The sequence below is a fragment of the Poeciliopsis prolifica genome, unplaced genomic scaffold (genome assembly GCF_027474105.1).
Source record: "Poeciliopsis prolifica strain line A6 unplaced genomic scaffold, Auburn_PproV2 SCAFFOLD020, whole genome shotgun sequence".
Classification (NCBI taxonomy): domain Eukaryota; kingdom Metazoa; phylum Chordata; class Actinopteri; order Cyprinodontiformes; family Poeciliidae; genus Poeciliopsis; species Poeciliopsis prolifica.
Window position 1 is genome coordinate 6270713 of NW_026562395.1, and position 18694 is coordinate 6289406.

General features: G+C 39.7%; 2 protein-coding genes across 5 annotated transcripts in view; one reads left to right on the forward strand and one right to left on the reverse strand.

Moving 5' to 3' along the window:
* The window catches only part of fam49a (family with sequence similarity 49 member A), a 37485-nt gene extending 24765 nt beyond the window's left edge, over positions 1-12720 (forward strand). The window contains exons 2-12 of one of the 2 annotated variants that reach the window (XM_055044344.1): positions 457-509; positions 4732-4811; positions 6812-6933; positions 7633-7738; positions 7843-7979; positions 8073-8150; positions 8236-8352; positions 9250-9329; positions 10017-10143; positions 10223-10293; positions 10596-12720. In XM_055044344.1, the coding sequence (XP_054900319.1) occupies positions 4742-4811; positions 6812-6933; positions 7633-7738; positions 7843-7979; positions 8073-8150; positions 8236-8352; positions 9250-9329; positions 10017-10143; positions 10223-10293; positions 10596-10659 (972 nt within the window). In that variant the 5' untranslated portion in view covers positions 457-509; positions 4732-4741 and the 3' untranslated portion in view covers positions 10660-12720. The other variant, XM_055044343.1, reaches the window with a different exon arrangement.
* Positions 12721-13567: 847 nt separating this feature from the next.
* On the reverse strand, positions 13568-17486 carry fbxo16 (F-box protein 16). 3 transcript variants are annotated; one of them, XM_055044346.1, is made up of 9 exons: positions 17250-17486; positions 16740-16835; positions 16001-16036; positions 15718-15924; positions 15479-15643; positions 15146-15405; positions 14964-15075; positions 14302-14554; positions 13568-13903 (listed from the first exon to the last, which is right to left on the reverse strand). In XM_055044346.1, the coding sequence occupies exons 2-9, from the start codon at positions 16833-16835 to the stop codon at positions 13881-13883; spliced, it is 1152 nt and encodes a 383-aa protein (XP_054900321.1). In that variant the 5' UTR covers positions 17250-17486; the 3' UTR covers positions 13568-13880. The 3 variants fall into 3 exon arrangements, with proteins under 3 accessions (XP_054900321.1, XP_054900320.1, XP_054900322.1); XM_055044345.1 differs by having other exon boundaries at positions 17194-17486; XM_055044347.1 differs by lacking the exon at positions 16001-16036 and having other exon boundaries at positions 17194-17486.
* Between the last annotated feature and the right edge of the window lie 1208 nt (positions 17487-18694).

Sequence of the window (18694 nt, forward strand, 5' to 3'; positions counted from 1 at the left end):
TAAATTTAGATCTGCTCGCATTTCGGAGAGTCTGTACATTTAGCCTCGCCTGCAGTCATGTTTCGACTGACGTGTTGAATGATGAGCCTGTCATCTGTTTGTTTTATCCCCTTCTCTGAGTCTGGATGGAGTTACGGCCAATCATGGTGACCAGCAGCCGCCACAGTTTGTCTCAAGTTATTTAATACTCAGATAAACACGCAGCAGTCTTAACTCTTCTTCCGTATGACAAACGGGAGTGTAGGTTTCACTGCTGAATAATTCAGTTCTGGGTTTTTAGCTCTGTATTGCTTGTTAGGGGAGAAGAGAAAGGTAATTGGATAGTTCATAATGATGAGCAGCTCATGTTACCGTTTTCTTTTTTTCTTTCTTTCTTCCTTTCTTTTTTATTTCCAGCCTGAACATGTTCATGCAGCAAATATTGTTTAAACTTATTTCTTCTTCTTTTTTTTTTAGGGAACAGAAAACGAATGATCTAGACAACAACCTGACGTCCTCCACTGGAGAAGGTACGGATAACGCACGTGCACCTCCACATCCACATCCAAGAAGAAGAGAAATGTTTAACCAGCTTGTTTGACTTGGATCACAATCTAATCCCCCCGCTAAGGCCCATCAGCTTGCTAACAACACGGAGGTTTACGTGATTAGAGCCGGGATTAGGCTGCTCTTCTGTCATTAAGCTCCGAATCCTTTTTATTTATATGTCCAAGAAGACACAGAACAGAGTTCATTTTTAAAGAGAAATTCCAGTTTTCTTAAATTTACTGCTGAAAATTAGACTTTTTATGTCAGGTATCCAAATGTGTCTCGGTTCAAAATGAATTTAAAAAATGACAAGCGCACTGTAATGAGCATGTGGGATATGAAGGCATTGCTGTAAAAATATAACTTGTAAAACTTTTTTTTTTCCTCAAATAAGCCTAATGATCTTCTAAGAACATGTTGATTTGGAGGATTATTACTCCCAGGCTACAGGGCATAAAACTGCTTCTAAAATGAATGGAAAAAGCCTTGATATGGTTTCACACGTTGCAGCAGGAATGCTGATGATGTTTTCACCAGAACAGTTTATCCAGGTTAGCCAAAATTATACATACCCCCTGCAAATTTAGGTTTAAATGTTTTTTTATTTTAAACGATCATGCCTTTTCTGAATGGAAGAGACTTTGTCCCATTTATGAAGGAAGCTAAAGATTAGGGTGATGGCAAAGAGGCCTCCATGTTCTCTATTCGTTCCCATTAATTATTGAACATGCCTTTTATTGGGAAATGTTTTTGTTTTTCATTTTATCCATAACTGATACTCCTTTGTCTTATATGATCCCCGAAAAGGAACAAACGTCTCAGTTGAACAAAAATAAATGTAAACTAAATTCGCAGTGACGAGAATAGTTTTGACTTGATTGTATCCGTCTAATACTGGAATGTTTTTTTAAGATATGTTCTTAAGCCATGACTTCTTTTACATGGAAACACTTTTTTAGTTTTCAGTTGTTTCACAAACTCTTTCTCCGTATTTCCATGAAATGCCCCTTTAATTAAGCCAACTTAATGGTAGACACTCTGGGAAAGAGGAAAGTCAAAGTTTCCACTTTCAATCCTGGCGATGCAGATGAATGGTTGTGAAAGAGGAACTGGCTTCACTAGAAAAATTCCCTGAGTGTTTTTCCTGCTCTGTGGTATTAGGGCCGCTGCCTGGAGAGGAGAACGTTTCACGTAACAAAGTGTTTTGTGTTTCTGTGAAGCTCAGCGGATATTCAGCCTGCATTTGTTTTGCCACAGTTTGTTCCTGAGTGCTACTTTTTCTCGGAGACTGAAGACAGCCCGGTTTAATGTGCATATTTGTGTAAACCTTGGATTTACACAAATACTTCAAGTTCATTTTCAGGTTTCTGCGCACTTCTGCTGTTGAGCGTTTTTTTTCATGAAAAGTTTTTCCGTCAAACAATTAAACGGGCAACATGGCATTTTGCTGTTCAGATACGTTAAAACTCCAGCAGCTTTTATTCATTCTGCCTGTCTTTGTCTCTTTCTGTCTCTGTCTTTCTTGGTTTAACTTTGAGCATACAGGTTTAAAAAAAATAAATAAACAAACATCTGCTTGAAACAGATTTGTCTTTCAACTTTAATAAAAACATGTTTAGATGAAGTTGATCTTAGAACTACTCCTGATGTCCACCTGCTGTACCCAAATCAAAACCTCGGTTGGTGTGTTTTTGATATTGTCCTGTTTAAAACACCCAGTAATGTCCATATTTTAGTTGGAAAATTTTTCATCTTCGTTATTTCAAGATTGTTCACTGCCCCATGATGGTGTGGGGCAGTGAAACAGCCCCACAGAATCATGCTGGATTGCTGTAGATGTTGTTTCTTACTCAGATTATGGGCTTTCATAATCTGAATGAAAATGTGTAGATTGTTCTGTGACTGAAAACTGAACAATTTAAAGGAATTCTGCTCGTTCTGTCCAGCTTTTGGGGTCAGTGTACGACTTGAACAGCAGATTCATCATTTGACCCAGGAAGAGCAGTTTAAAGGCAGAGTTAATGACTTTCCTGACAGTGATGATTGTAGGTACAGTAAACCTCTGAGTGGAACTCCAGATATCACATGTGCATTTATGAGCAAATTTCACTGAAATACACAAATATGTAGTTCTACAGTTCAACCAGCTAACTCCTTTTGTGCTACTTCTTTAAATTATGCAGGGAGATATTTCTGTTGCGAGATTGTTGTTATGGCAACAGACTCTTGATGCGTGAATGAAACAGAAAAGAAGTCAACGCCTTCCGTTCATGACTACACAGAAAAATATCCACAGTAATTGTAATTTTTTTTCTCTTTCCAATAGACTCTTTCCAATTTTACCATTAATGTAAAAGCTCTTAGAGTATGTTCTATAAGCATCTAAAAATTGCTGAAAACAAACGCTTGTTTGATCACATGATCCACCAGAACTCGTAGTTATCTGTGGGGAGGCCATGCGATCTTTATCTCTGATGTTACTTTCACTTTTATGAGTACAGTGAGTGAGTGTGTGGAAGAACTTGTAGTTGCAGGTTAAACTCTGCCGGGAGAAAAATCAGGTTCCCTAAGCAACATGTACAGACACACACCCTGGTAGCCCAGCTTTTATCTTCGCTGCTTGAATATGTGAACGAACCAACGCTGCCCCCTTGTGGTGCCTCGTCGTGTCTGGCTGAGACTGGAATGCATCCGCGGAAAAGTTATTTATCGGTTCAAATCTGAACATATTTATATTCAAAAGCATCAAAGCAGGTCGTATGGGGAAAAACTGCAGCCTGTTACGATGAAGGCTGAAGAGTTTCTGATCAGGACGGGCTTGGAGAGAGGAAATTAGGAAGGATGAATCCTGGGCGGAAAAACAGTCCACAGTTTGCTGGAGGCTGTGCTGTGTGATTATCATGTGCACACCGCAGCACAGTGTGTCTTTTGTTGCCACTCCACCATAAACCATGAAAGTTCGAACTTTGTGTGTGAGAACGATGTTGGCGTCCTTCGGCTCCTTTACAGAGTGCCAGCTTTAGAGGTCCGACCTTAAAATTCCTTCTTAAAAATCATTTTTTGTTTGTTTTTAGTTACAATTCCAGCACCAGTGTGACGTCAGAGTCCTAACCGTAATGCTCACCCTCTTGTTGGGCTACTGTACGTTTAAAAACCTGCTCTGATTACAGAGTTTATGACCACCCTCCACCGTTGGGGACTTTTGCCTGGAAATTACTACCTACCTGCTGCTTTTTGCCTCCAGTAAAAGCTTCAGAGTGCACAGCTGTAATTTAGGGCTCCACCCCGGTGTTAAGCCACAGACACAAATTCAAAACAGTGGAGAAGCTGGTTCAGATGCTCGGAGGGTTTTTGGGGTCCATTTAGATCCCCAAACCTCTTGATCGATCTGGACACCGATTCAAATTCGCATGTAACACAAAACAGGAGGCTAGTTGTGTTTGTGTGAAATTGAGTTTAAAATCAAGATCAAGCAGTTAGTGAAAAAAATTAGATCATTTGGCAATAAATGGGTCATACAAAATGCAGAACATGAAATGGTCTCTCAGAAAAAGTGGGAAAAAATGAAGTTCAAACTACTGCATGGAGCTTATTCTTTAATCAAATTAACTTTATTTATGAAGCACATTTGGGGCATCCGAGGGTTAACCAATAAACTGTAAAATAATAACAAATGGCCACCAAACATTCAATTTAACTAGAAAAAACATGTAAATAATTTCTACAACAAGAAATGTATGACGTGTAACAAAAAAATGACACTAAAAAACTGAAAGATGATAAAATATAGAGATGGCCACAAATTCAACCAAACACTTTGTCATTTGATAGAAAATAAGACGGCCATCTTTCAAAATATATTTCTTGGCAGTACAGATGACTGGTCAACAGGACATAAAACTGCATATCATCTGCACAACAATAAAATGAGAAGCATTGATCAATGATGTGACTCAACGGATTGCCTGAATAAAAGCGGTCCTAACATGACTCCCTGAGGAACTCCTTAACTAATAGACACTGGCAGCCAGAATAGTAACTCGGTTAAATAAATCTCATCTCTGAAGCAACATGGGAAAGAACAAACCTATTTGTTTACTCTGTTTTGCCACAGTGAATGTATATTATGTGAACATAGTCTGTCTTATTGTTGACTTGTGTGTGTACATATATTTTTTTTAACCCATTTATTTTGACCATCAGGTTTGCTGGAATGGGTAACCTGCTAAAAGTCCTTACAAGAGAAATAGAGAACTATCCACACTTTTTCCTGGACTTTGAAAGTAAGTCTGCGATCTGAGTGGAGCGTCATGTGTGGAGGGGGTTGAAGCCTAACCTGCTCCTGTCTCCTTTCTGTCAGCCGATTTCTGTGCAAGACGAAACAAAACGACCAAAAAAAAAACAAAAACTTGTTTCGCTCTCTGCTTCTGCGCTTCTTCCTCCTTTCTCGGCACAGCTATGACCTGCTGCTCTGTTTATGACTCTTTTTTTTTTTAACATAAACTCCTTTTCTTCCTTTCCCTGTGTTTTTCCTTTCTTCATGTCTTGCAGAAACCAAATGGGGAATCTGTTAAAAGTGCTCACTTGCACAGAGCTTGAACAGGGACCAAACTTTTTCCTTGACTTTGAAAGTGAGCACGACTTTATTCCTGTCCCTTTTCTAAACTCCCAACATGCCTACCACCTTTCTTTTAATTATTTCCCCCTGAATTTCTTTTCTTTAGTGTGGCTGGTCAGGGCTCAGCCCATTCAATCTCTCAATTGTCTCTCTGTGAATTTCTAATGTCTCCTCTGTTATTTTTCATTCATCTTTTTGTGAAAGAAAGAGCCTGACCTTATGACCTGTGCCGTCTGCTTTTACTAAGTTATCTGTATGCATCAGTGTTTGTTTCTGCAATCAGTGTACACATTTGCAAAAAGCGTCAGTTCCTCTCTGAGCCGAGGCAGAAGCTAGGATAAATCTAATACAGACTGGTGGATTTTGGCTTCGGCCTTCTGCTGAGACCTCCCACAGAAGAAGAAGAAACTCACACTACACCTCCACAGTGGGATTTCAGCTGTTCTCCCACTGCAGTCAACCTCAGGCTTTGTTTATTCAGCAGAGAGGAAATGAAGGGAGTAGAATGTTTTTGAAATGCAAAACAGACCCGAGACACAGTGCTAATGTCAGGGATTTTCTATATATAGAGCTGCTCCAGGAGGTTCCTGCACACATTATACTGTTATATATGTAAGGAGCTAATATCAGCATACACGCTAGTTTTGTAGACCTAATTTTCTAGCATATCTCACTAATCCCAAACCATCTAAAGCTGTTTTCCAGTTACTGCTGCCACGCATTTAGACTCCAGTGAAAGTTTCACATTCATCATTATTATTATATATTGTATTCATGGTAATGAGTTTTAGGAATGAGAAACGGGTGCAGAAGTTTTAATTTATTTCCACATGGAGTTCAAAGCTTTATATACAGTATAAACTCAAATATATAGATACACCTGGTGATGTAATCGTGATATTTAGGGTTGTCCCAATCTGATATTGATATTTATATCAACCAAAAAAACGAGTATCGGATTATTTCAGCGTACATCTATAAGCACTTCACTCCAACATTTAGTCTGCCCCATTGACAAAATGAGTAGTAAAAGCTTATACGATGCATGCTCATATCGCAAGGGTCAATGTCAGAATCTGCCAGTACTCAAAGCTCCAGTATTGGAAAAGAAAAGGGTTTTATCAGGACACATCTATTAGTATTTAGATTGATATCCTGTCGGAATTTGCTGAGAGACATCTCGCCTTTTGATGCAATCAGTTAGATTATTGCATAATTCTGGATGGATGGGGGAGCTCTAATTTTTGTAAGGAACACTTCACACTGGAACTGAAAGATATTTTAAATATCCAAAATAAAACATGACAGTTAAAACACAAAAGAAAAATGTTGTAAAAAAGAAACATTTACAACCAAAACCATAATAAAATTGATTATGATGTCTTTGTAAACAAAGTTGCCCTTCAAAAGATATTAATCATCGGAATGGAAATTGTCAAACTCATTTTAATTTGTGATGCTATTAATTGATTATTGTGTGACTTGTGCACCAAGTTCTTGTTTTTAATTCTCCTTTTTTTTCACTCCCATCTAAAATAAATGGTTAAAATTAATGATAAAGCTAATATGAAAAACTGAGATTTTTACTTCAGTCAGGAATAAAATCCCTGTACAGTAATTAATTGTTGAGGAGTATGAATGACTGGAGTTTTGATTTGTTCATAGATGCACAGCCGACAGAAGGTGAGCGTAAGGTGTGGAACCAGGTGAACTCGGTCCTGCAGGACTCTGAGAGCATCCTGACCGGGCTGCAGGCGTACAAAGGGGCGGGGCTGGAGATCAGAGATGTAAGAAAACACACATCACACACACTCTTCAGGATTTGCTTCCATGGGATTAAAGCTGCGATATTTAACTTTTAAAGAAAATATGTGTTTTACATAGTTGTTAAAACTGTCACCATGTCGTGACAGTTTATCAATCAAGTTCATTTGTATAGCAAGGTGGTTCAGTTTGCTTTACAAAATAAAAGCACAAAATTACAAAGTTATAAGGAAAATACCTTATGAGACGGATAATCTGTGAAAACATTTATTTCCTCTATTTCCTCCCTGAGCTACTCAAAACCAAAAACAACTTGTCAGAACCAGGAGGAGTGTCTCAGCGCTGTTAATTACAATCATGTTCACACTTCTCAATGCGCTAAAGGAGGAGAATTAACTTACCTTTACAGGAAAACCATTTATCCACCGTCATCAGTGGTAATGCGAACTAACCTTAGGATTCATGACAGCAGCATAGCAAAGAGAAAGGATGGAGAGGGGAGGGGGGAAGGAGGATTGGGGTTGTGCCACAAGGATGGTGATTAACAGCGCTGGTTGTTTCTAGATAGCAATGGGAGAAGGCAGAGGAGCTTTTTTATTACACAGATTATCTGTTTCATATGCAACAGAGTTTTAACAAAACTCTGTTTTCTATAATAGTTACATACTGCAGTTTCAAATCATTTGACTAATAATTTAACTTTTTGCTTTATGCCGCTCCAGGCGATCCAGAATCCCAATGACATGTCGCTGCAGGAGCGAGCCTGGAACTCCGTCTGCCCGCTGGTCATCAAACTCAAGACGTTCTACAGTTTCTCTCTCCGACTAGGTGACCCCACACTGACATACACTTAGTCAAGCAATGCTGTGGATGTGTCTTTTCACAGCCAAACAGAAATACTCTAGTCTTATGAAATGCCTTCTGCTCTGCAGAGGAAGCTTTGAAGAGTTTGCTGAAGTCGCTTACTTGCCCGCCCCTCACTCCCACTCAGCATCTGGAGAGGGAGCAGGCGCTGGCCAAACAGTTCGCCGAGATCCTCCACTTCACTCTGCGCTTTGACGAGCTCAAGGTCGACTACACACACAGACCAATACACTCCCTCCCTCACATAACAAAAGTGCCACGTGTGTTGACCGAGGTTTGTTTGGATGTCTTGACACAGATGAGGATTCCTGCCATCCAGAACGACTTCAGCTACTACAGGAGGACCATCAGTCGGAACCGGATAAACAACATGAATGTAAGAGCACTTTTTTCTTGACCATTAAACACACAGGCACAAAAAACATTTCACCCCATTAATTGTTGTGTGTTTTCATTTATAGTTGGACATTGAAAATGAAGTTAACAATGAGATGGCCAACCGGATGTCTCTGTTCTACGCTGAGGCCACGCCCATGCTGAAAACACTGAGCACCGCGACGACAAACTTTGTGTCGGAGGTGAGAGCGCTGCTACAACATAACCGTCTAACTATCCTTCATTCAAACATATAGGGGGCCTGGAGGGGAAATAACAAAACTAGTGGTGAAGTGGTAATAGAGTTCATTTCAGGGCCTGTAATTAATGGCAAGCCACGTATTGACAAAATAAGCAACGTTTTCAGCTCAAATAAACCTTTTTTCTTCTAAATTATTGAATTAATAGATGAATTAGCCCAAAAACAGAACTATTTATTGTTTTCAATCTTTTACGTAACAATTAGATTGGTGCAAAGTGCTTTTATACCCAACCAGGAACCAGTGATCATTCATGGACCTTCTTTAGAAATATGGGCTGTGGATGCTAACATTAGCATTAGGGACAACTGTCCTGCTACAACTTGGTTAGCATTGAGATGCTACTTTAGGCTTGATAACTGATAGGCTAACAATAGTTGTTTCCAGAATCCAATCAGATATTTATAAAAGCAGAAATGGCCCAGGAAAAGCGGCACTGTGCTCCATGGCTGCTGTTAGCGGATGTTGCTTGGGTGTCAAATTTATCAGTGTATCAGAAATACAAAGTTCCTGTTTGGAACTTTTGTCTGTTAAAGAATTTTCTTAAAAATGTGATTAATTCCTGTGAAAAAAATTTAATGTGTTAAAATATATGTAATGAATTCATTGAAAATAACACGTTAAAGTCCCAGCCCTAAATAAAAACATATCTAAAGTCTACTCATGATTCTTCTCTGACGTTTGACCATTTATCTGTCGACTTTTATCTTGAAGCTACAAAATTTTCTACACAGTGCTGAACTTTAATTTTTATTCAATTTACCAACTCAAGATTAAACTAGGAGGTGGAAAACTGTGATTATTATCATTAACAGAGCGTGTTTTCTTTGACTTTTCTAGAACAAAACTCTTCCACTGGAGAACACGACAGATTGCCTCAGCACCATGGCCAGTGTGTGTAAGGTCATGCTGGAGACGCCGTGAGTTTCTGCACTCACCAGTTCAAATCTCATCACACACACTTAATTGGTCTATTAAAGCAGCAGGATTAAAAGTTAAGTTGGCCATAATCCTTTTATAACATTCGCTATAAAATGCATTAGATGGCCAGTTGGCCTATGAGTAAAGATGTAAAACTGTGATTAGACAGTTTTAAGTTGAAATATGTTTAGACTTCACTCTTATTGCGGTTTTACAATTTCCTTACAAGTGAAACTAAACCGCGTGTTACATCACTGGAAATCACAATACTGTTAAGTTCATTTATTTCATCTCCAGAAATTAAGCTCATAAGTTTCAGTAATTGATTACAAACAGACTGGTGTTTTTTAGGAGTCTATGTCTAATAATTGTGCAGATTCTGGCTTATTTCTAATGAAAACCAAAATTCAGCTTCTCAGAAATTTACAATATGACATATGATGGTAAAAAAAAAAAATTAAAGACAAAAATTGTCAACTTGTTGAACGGTATGTCCATGTTCTGCTCAGTATGTGGACTCAGTGGTTGGTCATGCTCCTTTTGCATGAATTTGCATGAGCCAACTTCTTCAGCTTTTGTGGTTTGAGTGTCTTATGTCAAGTCATAGTTTGGTGTTTTACTAAGTAATTTTCTAAGAAAATAAATTTTAAATAAACTTTTAAATGATTTTTTTGGGGGGTTTTTAGGGAATATTCGAGTCGCTTCAGCAGCAAGGACACACTCTTGTTTTGCATGAGGGTGATGGTGGGAGTGATCATCCTTTACGACCACGTCCACCCAAACGGCGCTTTCACCAAGTCCTCCAAGATAGATGTAAGAAGACATTTGTTGTTTTTCGGTCCGGTAAAGACGGAAGTCGCCATGTGATTTCACTCGGCCTTATTTCCTCCAGATGAAAGGCTGCATAAAGGTGCTGAAGGACCAGCCAGTCGACAACGTCGAAGGACTCTTGAACGCTCTCAAGTACGTGCTTTTTATTAAGCAGGTTTTAATTAGAGATGCAGCGATCCCATATTAATATCCATAACCCTGATATTGGAAAGAAAATCTAGATTGGGTATCCATTTGGGCAGATCTATCCAGTCTAGTTCTATGCTTTGTTCTTAGAGCAACATCATGCTCTATTATTTACTTTCTGAACTAGTTGAAAGAAAGTTTGATAACTAAACTGCGGATATCGATATCTGTTTTGGAAGTGGAAAAAAAGTGAATCGGTGCGTTCCTAATTTTAATAATATTATTATTGTTCACTTTTTTCTCCTCAGATTCACCACCAAACACCTGCACGACGAGTCCACTCCAAAAAACATCCAGTCGATGCTCCAGTAACATTTTCTTTTTCTTTTTATAAATGTTGATATGAAGAGGATCATTCTGCTGACCTCAGACAAGATGTAAATGTTTACATTATTTTAAAAAAATTGGTTTGTTGTTCATACTTGTGTGTATTGTGCAAAAATCCTGCACTCCGGTTTATTTTAGTCCTGCAGATTTGATTACTTTCTACTTTCCCACCATAAAAAAAAAAAGAAAAACAAAAAATTTAATGTCGAGCTTCAGATGAGATTCTCCTGATGCAGAATAAATATTCGTTTTTGGGATACCGACTTGAGAAAATCCGTCTTCGGTTCACCTTTGCACCACGGTGTGAGATTTCCGAGAAATGCATTAAAGTCTCAGAAGTCAAACGGACTTCATCTCTGTTGGGATGAAGAATTGATGAAAGGTGCGCTGTTGAAAGTGATTATAAATGATCCAATCAAATGTTTCCTTGAGCTGATTTTAAAAGCTACATGCTGTGCCATGTTTTTGGGTAAATTTCATCGTAACTGTGCTCCCCGTTTTAAGTGGCAGCACTGGTTCAAATCTTTAAAGGCTTAAAATAAATTCATCTTTTATCGCAGCAGCATGATCTCGCATTGGAAATACTTGAAAGCTCAATCATTTTTAATTTATCCTCTGGCAAAACCACCCATTTAGCATAAATAACCGTAATTTATTTAAATTCAAATTTCAGTTTTATTGTAGTTTATTTTGGAAATAATAAACTACACCAAATTCAACAAAATGGACACTAATTTTGTTGTGAATTTGATACACTTGTGTAACTGATCAAGACCTGCAAAGAAAAAAATCTTGCAGCCACTTATTGTGTAACAATTTTTTGATTTAAGACGATGCAACTGGAATAAAAGATGCATTTCTACACGTTTTTACCGCGTGGGCCAGTATTTTTATGGTAATCGTTCTTTTAACAGAAAGACCAAAAATATTTAATTCTAAATAAATTATAATTAGTAACAAAAGTCGGAAATTTTAAATTACATAGAAAAATAAAAGAAACTCGTTCTCCGAAGTGCCCAGTTTTTTGTTGTTTTGTTTTTTTACATTTAATTTTAAATGTGACTGTTGACATTGTGCTACTCCTTGATAAATCAAACTATGGAGGTGAAGTGAAACAGGCCACCGGCACTGAACAGATCCTCCAGCTGCCTCACCTGGTTGTGTCCGTGTGTGTGTGTCCGTGTGTGTGTGTGTGTGTGTGTGTGTGTGTGTGTGTGTGTGTGTGTGTGTGTGTTTGGGTGCTTACCTTACACTGCTCTCAAACTAGGTTGGACAATCTGTGACTGTTAAACTGTGGTTCTTTTTTACTATACTACTCTGAAGACCAATGACAGATGGGGAGAGAAAGAGAGAATGTGTATTAATGGACATCAATGTATAGAGAAGTCGTGTAAAACTTTTTTTTTTTTTTTTTTTACCATAATCTGGATCTCACGATGGAAATGCCAGAAGGCTGTCTTGATGCCCTGCATTGCCTTAAATAAGCTGACGAAGCATGGAAAAACCTGTTTCAGTTGTGCTGAATCCATAAAGCCATACATTTAACCCTCCTGGGGTGTTAGAACGGGTTATCCCGTCAGACCGTCAGTTTCCAAAGCCACACCAGAAACCCCCCACCGTAAAAACACACGCGGGTTCAATGTGGACCAGACCGTGGGAGGGTTAAAACGGGCCGCAGCCACTCCTGTCCCTCCATTAACACTTCAGACTAACATCACTTTAACATCCTGTTGTATTTTGACATGCATCCAATCATGGGTGCGAGCCATATTTTTGACACAATGAGATTTCGGTGTCATATAAGTCTCATTTCTGACTGAAGAGACCCGCCACGTCTTCTGTCAAGGACCTTCTGCAGTCCCAACTGCTTGCCGAATGAAAGACTTTATTTTAATTATTAATCTTTCTGTTTTTGTCTTCAACTGACAGTTATTGTTCAATATTGTTCAGATTTCTGCTCACTGTTTATGGAAGTTGCCTCAGCTGTGTTCTTGCATACTGGATGGGAGGTTTGAATTGGATAATAAAGGTGGTACATTTCTTAAAGACTTTTTGTTCTTATTCTTGTCTTGGTTTTGCAGACAATTTAATTTTTTCTTTTTGGGGCGTACTATGGTGGCAGAGGGGTTAGCACGCCCTACGTTTGGAGGCCTCAGTCCGCGGACGTCGCGGGTTCGACTCCTGGTCCCGGCGACATTTGCCGCATGTTTTCTCACCCTCTTTCCTGTCTGCCTACTGTTGAAAATACGAGCCACTAGAGCCACAAAAACTCTTCGGGAAAAAAAAAGATTAAAAAAAAAAACACATTGCAATTTTTTTTATCAGAGATTTTATTGTGTAGTTTATAGTGTTCTGTATAAGATATATAGAGAAAGTATTAAATATTTTATATAGCCTGATTATTATACGTTACTATACACTGATTGTATTTAACAGTAAGCTAACTGAATGATTGGACTGGTCTGAATTAGATTTTTCTGACATTTTTTACACAACCTGATATTAACTGGATGTTTATCCAATTTGCGATGACTTTGGTGAACGGTGTGAGTGAACTTAATTGAGTTGAATGTATTTTGTTCTTTTGTTTGTTTTTTGTGTTCTAAATTATTGGGTCAGTTTCCCCTTCATGTAACTAGCTTGTACCCATAAACTAGCTGCAGCTATCAGTTAGCCCCCATAAACAAATCATATAAGTGAGTTGTTATGAAATGATTAAAACTGCTGAAATAAGAAATGTTGAAAGGAGCAAATTATTAGCAGCAATAAATACATTATTTAAAGTTTATACTTATGTGTGTTTACTATACCCTCTTGTGGCCAGAACAAGTTAATCCCAATTTGGGGAACAATTTAGATGGACAGAAGAATGGAGAAAGAGACATGTCTTGGTTTTGCAGACAATTTAATTATAATTCCATTTGGCCCATAAAAACAAACTTTTCTAAGTTGAAATGTCTCAAATCTGCCGAGCGACAGGTTTTGGTAAGACAACAGCCTGTTATGTTTTCTAACTTGACTCACAGATTCTCATCAAATACATCTTTGCAGAAACTCTCAATTTGATCCCGAAAATAATGCAAAAAAGAATGTGAAAGGTTTGAAGGACATAATCCAGAATATTAGATTAATTCAAAATAAGTTATTCTGAAGCTCTGCTCAGTGCTGACGTCATTGTCCTGCTGGGGGCAGTGTTGAGCTGCACTTCAAACATTGAACAACCGTAAACCTGCAAGCAAAGACAATCAAGTTTTGTCATGAAGACTTGTTTTCATTGTTTTTTAGCAATACTTGGCACATCAATTAAACTCATTCTCCTGCTGTCTTGACATCCTACCGAAGGCAAAACTTTCTTTAAAACAAAGTTTTTTTTTTTCCTTTAAGAACGTTTTGCCTGTCGTGTCTGATCTGGGTCAAATAGTAAACTCGTCTATTCTGTCGGGTGTTTTTGTCCAGGATCTAAAACTCAACAAAGTTTAAACATTTCTAATTGGGTCACATGCAGCTTCCAGGTGTTTTCTTGCAGAATTACTCATATTCAGTCTCTTAATTTCCTGTGGACGTTTCTCTTAGTGTACAGTTACATCAGATTCTGCCTAAAGGATCCGAACAAGTGAGACTACTTACTGGGAGTGCTCCGCTGAGAGCGCCGCGCTGCCTTGAGGGCCTCCAAACTTAACTGGGGCACCGGCGTCCTCGCTGGCCCGGGTCGGACCCCGGTGTTCCACCGGGTCATGCTGAGCAGGTTCATGGCAGTCTCAATGGTGATTGGGTGGTCCTGAGCAGGAGATGCCCATAAAGGGCGGGTTTGGGTCCGAGGGTCTGTGGGGAGACGATTAGCGGCAACAGGTGGAGAGGAGTCCTGGGTCCTGAGGAACATCTGACAGAACATACGTACAAAAACAGAAGGCTGTTGTTGATACACGGTCACAAGAAGTTCCATTTACAGCCAACTCCATGGTGACACATGGCAATGGCTGCATCATGCTGTGGGGATGCTTTTCTTGGATGATGAAACACAACAAATCCCCTAAAAAAAATCCATTATGTTTTGGGTGGTAACATGATGAAATGCCTGAATACATTTGCTAGGTACTTCAATAAAAGCGACCCGTTTCATCCACCATAATTACCAAAACGCCTTCTCTCTCAACGTTAACATGATTACGTTTTAAAGAGCTACTTCATAATGTATGATGCCTCCTGGTAACACAGTTCCATTGCTCATCGCTCTGTAAAATTCAGACAAGAAGATAAACCATCACTGAGAGCTAATGGCGGAGATTCACCAGAGACTTAGCTTTGCGTAGTTTGTACGTGGCCTCAGTTGACGTTTTTCTCTTCCCGTCACCGTTCTGGGACGCACCGCTCCGGCATGTGGAGGTCTTACTTCTCATTTGCCTGGGCATAGATTTAAGTATTTTAATCCAAGAGTTCAAAAGGCAAAAAGTTCTGTTTCCAACATGCTCACTCTCTAAAGGTCTGCTCCACTGGATCCAGGTTGTCCAGGTAGTTGAAGCGTATTGTGTCCTTTGGGTGTCTGTCTGAGTCTCTCCATGGCGGCAGGGCTTTGGCCTTCTTTTCTGTTTTTAACCGTGATCTGGAGCTGGATTCAGGAGGCTGGATGGTGGGAACTGAATGCTCCTCGTCGTTCTTGGCCAGTTCTGGTGGTTCCTTACGTCCACCGCTGAGGGTAGAAGGAATTTCAAGCTCCGGTGGCATTGATGGTATCTGGAAACACACTGCAGACTTTTAGTCCTGTCGCTCCATTGGACCTTTTTTACATGTAAGAAAGTCCCCTGACCTGCAGCAGTCTGCGTCGCAGATCCTGAACAGTCTCTATGTAGTGTCTCTTCCAGACGCCTTGCTCAAAAGCCGAGGGGGAGAAGGTGATGCACCAGCCGAGCCGCAGACACTTGGCCATCCACAGTTGGTCCAGCTCCACGATGCTCCTCCAGTGCCAGCTCACCTGTCACATACAAAGGGCAAACGTCTTACGCACCCTAATCCTGGGCCTCCCGGATCTGCCCCAGCGACGGGTACCTGAGCACATCGGCAGAGGCTGCGAGGGTCCAGGAAGGAGAACAAGTAGAGGCAGAGGGCTCTGGGCAGCAGGCAGGTGAAGTCTGCAGCCTGCAGGGGGAGCCGTCTGCTCACGGTGAGGCTCAGGAACCTGAGCTGCTCCGCCGAACAGCGGAGCACGAAGTCCTCCAGCACAGCCTTCCTCTGGCTGTCGGACCAACTGCCAAACTAGCAGAGGACATAACTGAGATCACCAGGAGCATCAGTTTTACAGCACCAGAATAAGTTATCCTCTTAAACTGACCCATTTTGCCAGAAGCTGTCTCCTCTCATCAAACAGCTGGGAATTAAAGGTCAGATTTAGTTAGATAACGTGAAACATTTCAAGTTTTTGGCAGTTTGATAAGCTTTCTAAAACTAAATACTTTTTACTTGAAAGGGGTAGTATAATATAAATCAAATTTTTTAATTTATTTTTTTAATTTGAGATTTACATCATGTCATATCGTTATCCTCTCCTCAAAAACATTGTTTTCTTTTATTTCCCGTGGAAATCACGGGAATGGTTTCCACTGCCGTTGCCTCCAGGCTCTGCTCCTCCTCAGAGCTTCAGTTTCCCAGCCTCCGCCTCCCAGAGCAGCCCTCCCCTGGAACTCCTGCAGACTAGCCAGAAGCCATTAGCATACACCTGGTGGAACTGAAGATCGGCTGAGGTCGTTATAGAAGCTACTTCTCAGAGCGACGCTGGTAAAAATGTTGTGAAAGGGTTAATATAGGAGCCATGTTGTGATGACTTCCTGAAGGCGGAGTTTCAGAGAGAGCAGGAGCGTCTTAAAGAGACAGAGGCCCAATTTCAAGATGTTGAATTATGAATTCATATTTGTTTTGAGTCATATTTGTGATATATAACATCTTTTATAACACCTGAAGGTAACATATTTTTATTATTATACAAAATGGCCCATGTGCCTTGAAAACACATAATTCTGGCCCTGTAGTAAAATAACAAAAAGCAGTGATTCTGAAAATGAGCTGATGTTGACCTTGCTGTTGATCAGCGGATGGTTCAGTGGGGTCCATGCACTCCGCTCAGTTTGCATCGTGGCACGGCGAGACGAAGGCCGTAGCTCGAGTGGCATCTGGAGGCACAAAGACAAAACAATGAGCCTCAACACTGCTGCAAAACCGATTTTTCTTCCTTATTTATCTTTTTTATTTATTTATTTTTTTATTTGTTGTTAAAAGACCCAATCCACAAGGGTCTTTAAAAAGTCCCCGTATTTTAAAGACTTCACAACATTCATGCACTCTAAACAAGGTTCCAGAAGCCTTTGAAAGAGAAATGGGCCCACAGCATCACAGATCCTTTCCCGTGACTGACAGTCGGGAAGAGGTTCATGCTTATTCATAGAGTAACCCACAATAAACTCCAACTTGTTTCAAGTTAAAACACCAGAGTTAATCAAATTTTGCACTTAAAAACTTTTTAAACCTTACCATCAGTAAATTACAAATAATAACAACAATAATAATAATCCAGCTCCGGAACGCACTTTATGCGCACCAACTCCTCTCCGTCTTCTCTTCCGCCCATGTCCCTCTGCACGGTTGACTTGTTCCCATAGTAACGGCGTATGAACCCTGCCTACTTGACACTGTGGTGCGCGTGAGCAATTTGAAACTGCAGCGCAACACGTAACTTCTAGGACTTTAGAATATGAAACTTTACTTCAGTGTGAGATCAAGTGCTGCAACAAAGAGACCCGAAAAATGAATAGTTGAACGTTCAGACGGGCGGAAACACGCAGCTGCTGAGGAGAGAGGGAGGGTGGGGGGGTATGTCAAGCTGCGCATGTTCACGCAGCACCAGACCGGAAGTAGCGCAGAGAAGCGTTAGGAAAAATAAGAACGTTTGACCTCGGAGTGTTTGATTATAAAGTGCGGTAGAAAAAAAAAAGAGTTTGACATGAATAAAGGACTAAACAGCTTCTTTAAAGAACTGAGGCTTCAAAGAGCCTCATCGTCTGCCAGGACTAATAAAGTGTCATTTCGCTGTTTTGGTATTAAACGTGAATTCTGTCTAAAGAATTCACGTTCTTTAGACGTTCTAACGTTTCTGGAAGCTCTGGCCGAAACGGGTGGAAGAGCTGACTTCTTCAGAGCCAAACATCTAAAGGACAAATACCAATAGTGACTCCTGCTGGCCACCGCGAGTTACAGCAACTAGTTACTCATCTGGGTTTGGATTTGTGTGTGTGCGTGTGTGTGTGGAGGGGGCTATTTTTTGTAAGAAAAAAAAAGCAAATAAACAATAAAACATCATGGTCGCCAGGATCTTTGAGGAAATTAATATACGAGACAAAAGTGGAACTTTATTGAAAGTTAAACAATGTGATGGTAATAATTAGCGGTGGCACAAAATCCTAAAGGGAAATTATAATATAATATATTTTTATATAATACAATTTAATATAATATAAAATTTTGTAGACAGCATGGCTTTGCCCCCAGGAATATCTGTACCTCATGTTGCTCCTTTACTTAATTTTTTTTGGGTGGGTGGGGGTTCAGGGGGTGCTGATTTAAAGTATTACCAGACACATTTTGTCCAAATAAGAGGTATTAATGTTCATGTGACCTTTGACTTGGACGAGGAGCAGACCTTTTTACGAAGGAGAGTTGCATGCTCCACCTTGCCTCCTATATACAAATCACTTTCCTTCATTTCAAGACAATATGATATAAAACTGTGTTTATTTTTTTTGTTTGTTTGTTGCCCCAACTGTGCCAACATTGCACAGTTGGGGCCAGTTTATTCAGACAATATTATTCTAGTGCATTAATATGCAGTTGATTACAAAATAACTATAAAGCCAATTTTTATTTTACTTTATTAATGACTAACAGTAACAGGGGATGGATGCAAGATAATTTCATGGACAAGGTGCTTGGTTCATAAGTTGGGATTATTCCCAGTGAAAACACGAGGATCCACTGT